This window comes from Bos indicus, chromosome 6 (assembly GCF_029378745.1).
Source record: "Bos indicus isolate NIAB-ARS_2022 breed Sahiwal x Tharparkar chromosome 6, NIAB-ARS_B.indTharparkar_mat_pri_1.0, whole genome shotgun sequence".
In the NCBI taxonomy this organism is placed as follows: domain Eukaryota; kingdom Metazoa; phylum Chordata; class Mammalia; order Artiodactyla; family Bovidae; genus Bos; species Bos indicus.
This window is the reverse complement of record NC_091765.1, coordinates 98,330,869-98,343,658: the sequence shown is the minus strand read 5'-3', so window position 1 is coordinate 98,343,658 and position 12,790 is coordinate 98,330,869. Positions and strand designations below refer to the sequence as shown.

The 12,790-nt window shown below is 37.4% G+C and overlaps 1 protein-coding gene across 20 annotated transcripts in view; it reads left to right on the top strand.

The window, feature by feature from the left end:
• Positions 1-12,790, top strand: part of SEC31A (SEC31 homolog A, COPII coat complex component) — a 60,093-nt gene that overhangs the window by 22,249 nt on the left and 25,054 nt on the right. For 14 of the 20 annotated variants that reach the window (XM_070791691.1, XM_070791687.1, XM_070791685.1 and 11 more), the window contains 7 exons: positions 3,466-3,702; positions 4,621-4,695; positions 6,120-6,158; positions 6,517-6,594; positions 9,874-9,949; positions 10,375-10,553; positions 11,666-11,792. In XM_070791691.1, coding sequence (XP_070647792.1) covers positions 3,466-3,702; positions 4,621-4,695; positions 6,120-6,158; positions 6,517-6,594; positions 9,874-9,949; positions 10,375-10,553; positions 11,666-11,792 — 811 coding nt within the window. The remainder of the gene's footprint in view (positions 1-3,465; positions 3,703-4,620; positions 4,696-6,119; positions 6,159-6,516; positions 6,595-9,873; positions 9,950-10,374; positions 10,554-11,665; positions 11,793-12,790) is intronic. The other 6 variants (XM_070791692.1, XM_070791689.1, XM_070791688.1 and 3 more) reach the window with 1 other exon arrangement.

Sequence of the window (12,790 nt, the reverse complement as noted above, 5' to 3'; positions counted from 1 at the left end):
TGGCTCCAAACTCATGTGGGAAAGAAGACAGTGTTAGTTATTATCTTCATAATACTTCAGTACTAGTGAACGGACATTCCCTTTTCATTCCAAAGATAAATATATAGTGAACATCCTCTGTCAGGCACCATCCTAGGTACTGGAAACACACCTGTAAACTAGGTAGAGTCTGTGTCTCAAATAGTGTGTATAGAGGGGCAGCGAGACTTTTCTGTACAGTTTGAGTTTTCTTTTAAACCTTATCCATACATAATTTTATTAGTTTTAATTACTTTGGGAAGTAGAGAACTAACTAGATGAATGGTTAGGATTCAGTAAGTAAAGTGGAAAGTCACAAGCAAAAGTGAAGATTCAGAGACAGGAGAGCAGATAGAGAAGACCAGCACTAGGGATGAGAGGTTAATTAAATCAAGAATGAATTTACAAGTGACGTAATCAACCGTCTGTTTTTTAGGAAGGTTAGTATGTAGCAAAAAGGCAAAATGGTTGTCTGAGGAGGCCTTACAAACAGCTATGAAAAGAAGAGAAGCAAAAAGCAAAGGAGAAAAGGAAAGATATACCCATTTGAATGCAGAGTTCCAAAGAATAGCAAGAAGAGATAAGAAACCGTTCTTTAGTCATCAGTGCAAAGAAATAGAGGAAAACAATAGAATGGGAAAAACTAGAGATCTCTTCAAGAAAATTAGAGATAACAAGGGAACATTTCATGCAAAGATGGGCTCAATAAAGGTCAGAAATGGTATGGACCTAATAGAAGCAGAAGATATTAAGAAGAGGTGGCAAGAATACACAGAAGAACTGAACAAAAAAGAGCTTCATGACCCAGATAATCACTATGGTGTGATCACTCACCTAGAGCCAGACATCCTGGAATGTGAAGTCAAGTGGGCCCTAGGAAGCATCACTACAAACAAAGCTAGTGGACATGATGGAATTCCAGTTGAGCTATTTCAAATCCTAAAAGATGATGCTGTGAAAGTGTTGCACTCATAATGCCAGCAAATTTGGAAAACTCAGCAGTGGCCACAGGGCCGGAAAAGGTCAGTTTTCATTCCATTCCCAAAGAAAGACAACACCAAAGAATGCTCAAACTACCGCACTGTTGCACTCATTTCACATGCTAGTAAAGTAATGCTTAACATTCTCCAAGCCAGGCCTCAGCAATACGTGAACTGTGAACTTCCAGATGTTCAAGCTGGTTTTAGAAAAGGCAGAGGAACCAGAGATCAAATTGCCAACATTCGCTGGATCGTTGAAAAAGCAAGAGAGTTCTAGAAAAACATCTACTTCTGCTTTATTGACTGTGCCAAAGCCTTTGCATGGATCACAACAAACTGTTGAAAATTCTGAAAGAGATGGGAATACCAGACCACCTGACCTGCCTCCTGAGAAATGTGTATACAGGTCAAAAAACAACAGTTAGAACTGGACATGGAACAACAGACTGGTTCCAAATTGGGAAAGGAGTACATCAAGGCTGTATATTGTCACCCTGCTTATTTAACTTATATGCAGAGTACATCATGAGAAATGCTGGGCTGGAAGAAGCACAAACTGGAATCAAGATTGCTGGGAGAAATATCAATAACCTCAGATATCCAGATGACACCACCCTTATGGCAGAAAGTGAAGAAGAACTAGAGAGCCTCTTGATGAAAGTGAAAGAGGAGAGTGAAAAAGTTGGCTTAAAACTCAGCATTCAGAAAACTAAGATCGTGGCATCTGATCCCATCACTTCATGGCAAATAGATGGGGAAACAGTGAGAGACTTTATTTTTCTGGGTTCCAAAATCACTGCAGAGTGGTGACTGCAGCCATGAAATTAAAAGACACTTGCTCCTTGGAAGGAAAGCTATGACCAAACTAGACAGTTTATTAAAAAGCAGAGACATTACTTTGCCAACAAAGGTCCATCTAGTCAAAGCTATGGTTTTTCCAGTAGTCATGTATGGATGTGAGAGTTGAACCATAAAGAAGACTGAGCTCTGAAGAATTGATGCTTTTGAACTGTGGTGTTGGAGAAGACTCCTGTCCCACAGCAAGGAGATCCAACCAGTGCATCCTAAAGGAAATCAGTCCTGAATATTCATCTGAAGGACTGATCCTGAAGCTGAAACTCCATAGTTTGGCCACTGGTATGAAGAACTGACTCATTTGAAAAGACCCTGATGCTGGGAATGATTGAAGGCAGGAGGAGAAGGGGACAACAGAGGGTGAGATGGTTGGATGGGATCACCAACTCAATGGGCATGAGTTTGACTAAACTCCAGAAGTTGGTGATGGACAGGGAGGCCTGGTGTCCTGCAGTCCATGGGGCCTCAAAGAGTCGGACACGACTGAGCAATTGAACTGATAGTATGTAGCATGGATTGGAAGGAGGAAAAGACAAGCAATAGACATGCAATCATACAGCAGTTCAATATGAAAAGAATTAGGCAGAAAAATAACCATGTAAAAGGAAGAAATGAAAGTGGTTGAAGAAAAAATCAATACCTGAAGCTGAGGAGTGACTGTGAGAGGCAGAGGAAGAGTTCTGAGCCTGCTTATAACGAGAAGGATAGCGAACCTGTACGTGGGAGCCCCCTAGAGAAATGAAGACCCAGAGGCGTGGCACAGCGAAAGTGCTTCTAGACTAGGCTGAGCAAAGAGCGGCAGTCGTGGACCCGTAACTAAAGTACGTAGAGAGACGGAGGGAGGTGATTTCTATTTATCAAGTTCTGTTTGTGCAGAGTTCTACTGTCCTGGACTCCCCGTCTCTGGAGATGAGTGTTTTTTCCCTCCTGATGTAAGGAGAGCAGCTCTCACATGGGAGTTTCATCTCCTACTTTCAGAGAGAAAAGAGGAGGTCAGAGTGTCTTCCTTGCTCCTGCTGTTTCTCAGTATTCTTTCAGTTCACTTGCTCTGTTGTGTCTGACTCTTTGCGACCCCAAGGACTGCAGCAAGCCAGGCATCCCTGTCCATCACCAACTCCCAGAGCTTGCTCAAACTCATGTCAGCTCAAAATAATCCTTATGCCATATGACATGTTTTGTAGCAGCATATTCACTCCCTTTTAAAACTTAGAACCTAGAGTAGAAGGTGAGGAAATACAAAGGCTAATAGTTGAATCAAAAGAGGGAGAGATAAATGTAATATACTGAGGGCATCTGGGGGTGGCAGAGGTGACCTTTGCCCCCGCCTCGAGGAGGAGTCGTATTGAGTAGGTGGAAGTGCGTAAAAGCAAGTAGGTGAGAAATTGTGGGGCGCAGCTACTAGGACATTGCATCCAGAAGGTGAGTGTTGTGAAGAGGAGTAAACATTGAAGGCTGGGGTCAGATCGTGAAGCATGGAAAAGAGCATCAGCGAATTGCATGCAGAGGGAGACGTGTAGGTCACAGTTCTCTCCTTTAGCAGGTTTACGAGAAGCACATTAAGGGGCCATGTCCTTGTGTCTCAAGCTGATGTTGTTTCCTCATCCTGCTCTAGTTCGGAGGCAAACTGGTCACCTTTGCGAATGTCAGAACGCAGCCTCACCCGGGGGCTGAACAGCAGCCGCAGCAGCACCACGTGTTCATCAGTCAGGTGGTGACAGAGAAGGAGTTCCTCAGCCGATCGGACCAGCTGCAGCAGGTCGTGCAGTCACAGGGATTCGTCAGTTACTGTCAGAAGAAGATCGATGCTTCGCAGACTGAGTTTGAAAAAAACGTGTGGTCCTTTTTGAAGGTAAAGTTGGTGATAAGCAGCTTTGCTTCATTATCTGCAAATTTAACTGTTCCCATCACATTCTAAACTTGTCTTCCTGTCAAAGAAACAGCAGGAACAGTGTGATTTGGGGGATCTCATGATGAAATTAAATAAAACCTTATGAAAAGCATGTGAAATAATACTTTATGTCAAGAGTTGTTCTTTCTTGGCTTTGAAAAGCCTAATATGAAATGCTTTTTAAATAATATGCTAGATGTTTTTAAGCGCTTAAGTGTTTTTAAGAGAGATAATATTCAGCAGACCTTCTTAAAATTAAAACATAGAGCTGAGTATAATAAAAACATCGCATGTTTAATTTCCATAGTAGGTCCAGTTACAGACAACGAGGGGAAGAGGGACCAGGTGTAGAGGGGAGAGGTCAGAGGCACTTCTCATCCCTTTTACTGAGTTGCATTTGTGACAGTAAAATAGCAAATAGAATTCTCTTTTTGGTTATTTTGCCTCCACTGGAATGTCTGTTTCCCAAGTCTGAGTTTTGCAAAGAAAAGAGCTCTTGAATGCAATAATATTTAATTCATTTTTATATTTTGTAAGTATTAGTTTCAAGAAAGTTTTAGGATGTGACATTGAATATTTCACGTAATGTGAGGTTTGCATTCATGTAGCCTTTGGACATGACTCGGTTTGTTTTTACAAATATGAGTTTAAAAGTAAGCTTTATTCAGCTTGGCTAATTAATTACTAGTATACTTATTATTTCTTAAAAAATAGCTTCTTTAAAAAAAAATTATTTGGATTCTCTCACAGTGAAGAAGCTTCTAGTTGATATAGTAGACTTTAGATATTTTAAATAATTCTACTTGGAATTTTAGCAGTTAATTAAAAATTAGGCCTTTAGATGCAGTTCTTTATTTCAAGAAAATGTCTTTTTTTAAGGTAAACTTTGAGGATGATTCTCGTGGAAAATACCTTGAACTTCTAGGATATAGAAAAGAAGACCTAGGAAAGAAGGTAAACTTTGGGGGGAGTTTTAAAGGCTGTGCTTACACAAGTGAAATATTTATGTAGTGTAGGTGTTTTTTGTTTATTTTTTTTTAAGTTCTATACAGATTACTTCAAATCATTCAGTAAACATTTAATAAGAATTTATGCTTGGTCACCAGAGTTTTGGATTCATGTTGTTAAAGTTAAAACTTTTCATCGATAATACCCAATTTAGAAGCTGCCAGAACTATCTTTAAACTTGATCTAAAGAGTTGTGTCAGTTGGGCCTTGAAACAAAAAAGGCAGTGAGCCTCAAACACTGGCAATAGCACTTGGATTTTTAAGAGGATGAGTAGTCAGTGGCTCTGGAGGAAAGAGAGGGAAAAGTTTGTTTCCCTGCGTTATCTACAGCTTAAGTGATGAACATTAGGGTACAGTTTTCCACCCCAGCTATTTATGCCCTCAGCTCACAGTTCCCAAACTGTGTATTGAGTTGGTCCAGCTCACAAGTAACTAGTATTAATAAATATTTTGGAACAAAGGTGTTTTACTGTACTGAGCCTGAATAAATAAAAAAGCCCAAGTGGTTTGCTTAATTTTTTCTTTCGTTTGTTTTTGCTTAATATTTTAATGTTAAAAAAAAAGATTGCTTTTTAAAAATGGGAGGTCATATTCCAGTTTTTAAGTTTTCTTCTCTGAGGAGCTTAATAATTATTCCACAGTGTTGGCCTAACAGCAGTTAAAACACTCTGACCTTGGAAACCTTGAAGGAAATAGATTGGATTCTTTGTGTAATCTGTATTAGGCCTTTGCCGTTTTTTGGAAATGACTCAGGTTTTCCATAGCATCGCAGGGTTATTGCGCATGTGCAGCAGGCAGGATCCCGTGCGCTCCTCTCAGTCAGTGCTGAGCACTTGGAAGATTAGTACCTGGGCTCACATCAGAGCCCCCCTGCTTACTGGCCATGTGTCTCTTGCTCACTGCTTTAGATTTTTTTTATATTTAACTTTACTGTTAGTCTGAACTTCTTCATGCTATAACTTGATTTGCAAGAGATTAACGTGAAAGTTTTAGTGCATACCTGACAGCAGAAAATGAGGAGATAAAATTTGATTGTCAAAATACTCTTAATGTTCTTTCCATAGTGAGTATCTGAAGAAATTTTTTTTTTATGGTTATTTAAGACAGAAGAATACATGCTGTTTTGAGGTTAGTTTTATAACTGAATAGCAGAGTAAGATGACATGTGAGCAATAAATCTACATAATTGAAACCAGCATCATTGAGAATCGGCTCTGCACTCATTTTACTCTGTTCTTGAGCATGCTATCCCTGATTTGAACCTTTTTTGGATTTTTGCCAATGAGAATGGAGTAGTAGGTGAACATTTACTGTATGCCTTGAAATAGAGTTAACTCCCTTTGGTAGCTGAGTTGTTGTCTTTATTTCAGATTGCCTTGACCTTGAACAAAGTGGATGGACCTGACGTGGTAAGAGAAGGCCTGTAAAAATAGCTACCTTCTAAAATTTTGGTTTAGGTCATAAAGAAGAAAATATAATTTAGGAAATTTTTGTTTGTCTTACTGCTTTAAAATTTAAAAATACTAATTGTAGATATTTTTAATACATGAATAATTCTCGTTTGGCAAGAAAAAGGGGTTGGGTCTTAGCAGTAATGGCTCTTTGCTTTTCCTCTAATGATGTTTTTCAAATAAATTTACTTAGTGTAACTTCTTGTGATTAAACTAGCTCTGAATGTTGTTGGTTAGGTCTTTTGTCTTCTTGTTCCCTAATAACCTTTTGATGCTGCGTTCTTCAACCCCTCTGTCACTGTTTTGTGTACCAAAGGCTCTTAAAGACTCTGACCAAGTAGCGCAGGGTGACGGGGAGGAGAGCCCTGCTGCTGAAGAGCAGCTCTTGGGAGAGGTACTTACTTTTCTCATCTTTAACATGGGGAAAATATGTGGTTTGTTTATCTCACAGTGAAACATGGAAAATTTATTGGCTGCATGTTCCAGCATAAAGCTGGCATATATTTTCTTAGAGATGCTTAAGATAGGAGTCTGTTTACTAATTTGACAGAAGTACCATCTCTAAGGGCTTCCCTGATGGCTCAGATGGAAGAATCTACCTGCAGTGCAGGAGACCTGGGTTCAGTCCCTGGGTTGGGAAGATTCCCTGGAGGAAGGCATGGCAACCCACTCCAGTATTCTTGCTTAGAGAATCCCGTGGACAGAGGAGCCTGGCGGGCTACAGTCCACAGGGTCACAAAGAGTCGGACACGACTGAGTGACTAAGCACATACCATCTCTAAAGTCTTCAGTTCTCTGACCTAGCTTCTGGATTATCTGGTTTAAAATTAACAGCTGATGTGAGTATATCAGGATGTCAAACTGAAAAAAGATTTTGTTCAGAAATCCACATTGCATTGCATGCAACATTAATGTTTTTTCTTGGCTTGTTAATATTTAGGGCTCACGATCAGTGGCATAGGCCTCTGAATTAATCTTTAATTTTGAGTCCAAGTAAATTTAGGGCTCACGATCAATGGCATAGGCCTTTGAATTAATCTTTAATTTTGAGTCCAAGTAAAGAATCCACCCTCATCTCCTGCATTGTGGGTAGATTTATGCTTTACCATCTAAGCTACCAGGGAAGCCCAAATAAAGAATATTTCACTAATAATCTGATTGTTCTGACTCAGTAGAAAATGCATCCAGAGTTATAGTGACCATTTTTATAACTGTAAAAAAGAGTCCTTGAGCACAGAGTTGTATCATTTTTATAACTATATGTATCATTTTTATAACTATAAAAAAGAGTCCTTGAGCACAGAGTTGTATCATTAATTTTTTTTCTTTTTAATTTTCTGGGTGTTTTTTAAACCACTAATAAATAATTCTGTAATTTACTTTTCTTGCTTTCTAATTATATTTCTTTCATCTTGGAAAATTAATCAACAGGTTCTTGTTTCTCATCTCATATTAGACTTTTTCATTGTTCTTTTTGATATGGAGATATCCTGACTATGTAAAGTTTCTTACAGCCTTTTACTAAGTTATAAAAATAATTCCTCTTTAAATTTAGACAATTACAAGACAAGATAATTATTATAAATATTTTCCTTAGAATTGGATCTTCAAGAATTTATTTGACTCAAGAATAAAGGGTATGCATAAAATCTTACTAAAAATTTGAACTAATTTTGGGAATACCTAGAATTGTAGGGTACATTCAAGAAAGATACTTTGATTTGTATACAGCTGGACTTACCCTTTCTATACAAATAGAGAATTGTTTAGAAATCCACTCATAAATTAATAGGTATATATGTATGTAACACGGAGAAGGCAATGGCACCCCATTCTAGTACTCTTGCCTGGAAAATCCCATGGATGGAGGAGCCTGGAAGGCTGCAGTCCATGGGGTCGCTGAGGGTCGGACACGACTGAGCGACTTCACTTTCACTTTTCACTTCCATGCACTGGAGAAGGAAATGGCAGCCCACTCCAGTGTTCTTGCCTGGAGGATCCCAGGGACGGGACAGCCTGGTGGGCTGCCGTCTATGGGGTTGCACAGAGTCGGACACGACTGAAGTGACTTAGCAGCAGCAGCAGCATGTATGTAATAAAGCAGTAGTCATCAATATTTGCTTTCAGAATATTTGAAAAAAATGTTTAAGGTGGTCATATCTTCTCTTTAATCCTGATAATGCTATAATTATATAAAATAAAACATAGTAGTTTAGACATTAAAGATACACATTACATAATAAATTGTGCATATTTTGGCTTTGTGTATAATTTATAAGTCCAAATATAAGGGTTTATTTGTTTTTTGAAAGCAAATTTGAAACATTAAGAGAAAAAAAGATCTTTTGGGAATATTTTTTAGTGAATATAATCAGATCAGTATCTGATTTGTTCCTCAGTGCTTCCCAGGTGGTACAGTGGTATAAAAACTCCTGCAGGTGCAGGAGATGCAAGAAACACAAGCTCAATCCCTGGGTCAGGATGGTCCCCTGGAGGAGGAAATGGCAATCCACTTCAGTATTCTTGCCTGGAAAATTCCATGGACAGAGGAGCCAGGCAGGCTACAGTCCATGGGGTCACAAAGTTGGACACAACTGAGCCCATCAGTACAATATGAATAAAGTTTTAAAAGTTTATTTCAGTTTTTAAATCCTAAAATGCTTCTCTTTTGTTAGGGAAAGAATTAAGATTATGGTTATTTTCCTGTAATAGTCAATTTTAACTAATTTAACTAAATTTAACATCATTCACAGATGATGCTATACTTTGTGCTACACTAAAATTATCCAATTCAAAAATGCTCCTGACTTTGAATACTGGGTGCTAAGATTCAAATGTATAGGTAACAGGAGCACAGAAGATAACATTTTATCTCATGTAAGACAGACGTGTTTTTTCTTTTAGTTCCTCTGTAATCTGAAATATATTATTTTTTGTCTTCTTTTGAACTTTTATGCATTGAAGAGAAAGTATTTAAAATATTTGCCAGCAGTATGCCTCTATTACATTTCTTTTCTTCTAAAGAAAGAAGATATTTAATTTATTTTTACTCAGTCTTACAGCTAGTTTCAGAAATTTATAACAGAACTGTGTACATTTTTACCAGACCAGCCTATAGTTCCGGGTATGATTAGTTGAAGTGAACACAAAATCTCTAATTGAATTTGAATATATTGATAAATAACTCTTTACATTGCATTTATATAAGGATGCCAAGCATTATTTTTTTTCTACAACTGAGTCAGTTACAACCAAAAGACTCTTACAACTACACCTACTGGACAGAAGTTTTTAGATGTATGGAAGCAAAGTTGCTTTTAAGATCTAAATGTAATGTAATTTAAAACATACTTTGTGTGTCTCAGGCTACTCTTAGTTGAGATATCTAAGAAAAAGACTTCAGCCTCAGTATCTTCTGAGCCACCAGTGTGAATATGTACATTTAAGTTTGCTTCACGTTATTTCTGATGACTTTGGATTTTATTTATGATTATCTGATAAGAGTTAATTCTTAAGGATGTCATAGATTTTAGTGTAAACTTGAATCTGAGAGCTTCTCTGAAATAACTTGGCATGTCATCTAGTCAGTAAGTAATCATATTTAAATCTTGTTTTGCTGGTAAATTATTGTAGTTCCATTCTGGCTAAGTTGCTGCTCTTTCCATCTCTTTAGCAAATTAAAGAGGAAAAACAAGAATCTGAATTTCTACCAGCAGCTGGAGGAACATTTAACATCTCTGTCAGTGGGGGTAAGTATCTGTTGGTTTTGATATCAAATTTTTTAACCATTTGAAAGCAAATAGTCCCTGAGTTTAAGTTAGAAACATTTTGTCACATGTGGTAAAGGTTGAAAAGAACTCAGTTATCATTTAGTACATGTAATCAGTACCTTAAAAATGATGGCATGATCTGATACCTATGTGATAAAAACTGTAAAGGATCTTTATTATTACATTTAAGCAATCTGAAAAATATGTTATTTTACCTAATTTTATTTACATGCATCTCAGTATGTTTCTGTAGATATCAGCAGTTTGTGATAGAGATTAACCTCCCAGTAATATTCAGAATTCAACTTTGTGTTTTCTGCTGAATGTGTACTAGATAGATGTAGTGTTTTTTTTCTTGTAACAAAAAATTTTATTAACTTGGGTGTATTATATCTTTATTGCAGATATTGATGGCTTAATTACTCAGGCTTTGCTAACGGGTAACTTCGAGAGTGCTGTTGACCTCTGTTTACATGATAACCGCATGGCTGATGCCATTATATTGGCCATAGCGGGTGGACAAGAACTCTTAGCTCGAACCCAGAAGAAATACTTTGCAAAATCCCAAAGCAAAATTACCAGGGTATGTTATTTTAATAATAAATAATAGTATTTGTTTGTAAAAAGCAAAGCACTCATTATAGATAATTAAAAGGGAGAAAACAGTGAAGAACCAAAAAACCACCCATAATCCTTTAACCCAGAAATTAGTTATTGTTAACAGGTTGGCATGATTGTCCCAGGTTTTTGTCGTTTATATATATAATTTTTTTAATTAAAATGCTTTTCATATTTTTACTGTAGAAAAATTAGAACATAGAAAATGTTAAAGATAAACATTGTAATACTTCCTGATTCTTCAGTCAGATTGGTACATAACCTCTTGTATATCTCTCTGTGCGTTTGTAGAACTTTTAAAAACAGAATCAAGATTCTAGAAGTACATATGTGTGTTGTTTTACTTACAGACACTGTCACTTACGTTGTAATCATTTTCCCATATCATTGAAGCTTCTTACAAAAAATTTTAATTGCCCTATAATATTCTATAGGAGGGAGATATCATTTCCCTTATTTTGAGATGTTTAGTAGTAGTTTCTTACATTTTCCTAATATAATTAAGACAGTGGTAAACATCCTTATTGTGCCTAAAGATTTGTACAAATTTCTAATTGTTTAACGAGGCTGAGATCCTCGGAAAGGAATTTCTGGTGCAGAGGGTCTATAGGTTTTTAAGCCCCCTGCTCGACGGTACTCGATTTCTTCCCATAAAAGTTGCCCAGCGCTCAGTCCTGCCAGCCTGGGTTGCGGTTCGTCTCCAGGCTTGTGTCGTGTCGGTCCCACCTGTGTCCCCTTTCTGCCCCACTGGCTGCCTTTCACCTCCTCACACAGCCTGTTCCCTTTCTCTCCTAGGACTTTGCCCCTAGTACTTTCTTGGCCAGGAATGTTTTTTAACACCATATATAGTTTTCCTTCTTAGCCTTTTGTAAAATAGGCTACTGTGACTTTTTTCTTTGAGAGAAAATCATATGGTTTTTTTTTTTATGTCAGTTGGCTAAAGGATGTACTTTGCTGCTCCTTTATTTTGCATGAAATACTGTCAAAAGAAGTTGAAAGATGTAATTGATTAGCCAGAGTTAATTTTTATTAGTATACCAAAGGCTTTTAATTGTCCCTTGGTTTTCCTTCCCCAAGCTAATCACTGCAGTAGTGATGAAGAACTGGAGAGAGATTGTTGAGTCTTGTGATCTTAAAAATTGGAGAGAGGCGTTAGCTGCAGTGTTGACTTACGCTAAATCAGATGAATTTTCCGCCCTTTGTGGTAAGAAAATGAATTTTATATGACATACATGGCATGATACATTGTAAGTAAAATTAGTGACAGATTTTATTTAGAAATTTTTGTGAACCTACTACTAATCACAGACAAGAAAATGAAGTTCTCATTTGAATGCTTTTCTCAGAAGTATTGACTGTGTCATTTCTCCATAACTTCTAGTCATTTTTTAAAAAATATTGTATAATGATTTTGATTTCACACAGACCACACTGAGACTTTTGCATTTGCTACTTACCAACTGTATGAACTAGGAAAAATTCATTTCTAAGCCTTAGTCTATTCATATGTAAAATGGCACATAATCAGCCCTCTGTTAATAAGTGTTAGCTTGAAAAAATAAGTTCCCCTGAAGAAGGAAATGGCAGCCCACTCCAGTACTCTTGCCTGGAGAATCCCATGGATGGAGGATCCTGGTTTGTCTAAAATGGCAAACAATTATTAGCAAATAAGTGAAAGTGAAGTCTCTCAGTCGTGTCCGACTCATTGCAACCCCGTGGACTGTAGCCCACCAGGTTCCTCCATCCATGGGATTCTCCAGGCAAGAATACAGGAGTGGGTTGCCATTTCATTCTCCAGGGGAATCTTCCCCACCCAGGGATCGAACCCTGGTCTCCCGCATTGCAGGCAGACACTTAAACCTCTGAGCCATATAAGTAGAAATTACTGTTAAAGGCCATGACTAAACTCTGATAGCTCAGACATAATGTTTATTATATGCAAGAACAGAAGCTTTAGGTTGCTGGTATAAAAATGAATAACCTTGAAAGTATTATGAGAATAGAAAAATTATAAGATATTAACTTTATTATTATAAATAATTCAGCATAGTCCTACTTATTCATATTTACTCCAAATGTGCTATATTTTAGTCCACTGCTTACAAAAGTACCTGGACAAGATAAAATGCAGTTAAATGTTCATTAGGATTTTTGTGTTCAAATATTGTTCCCACTTTTAATTTTTTCTAATGTAATGAGAAA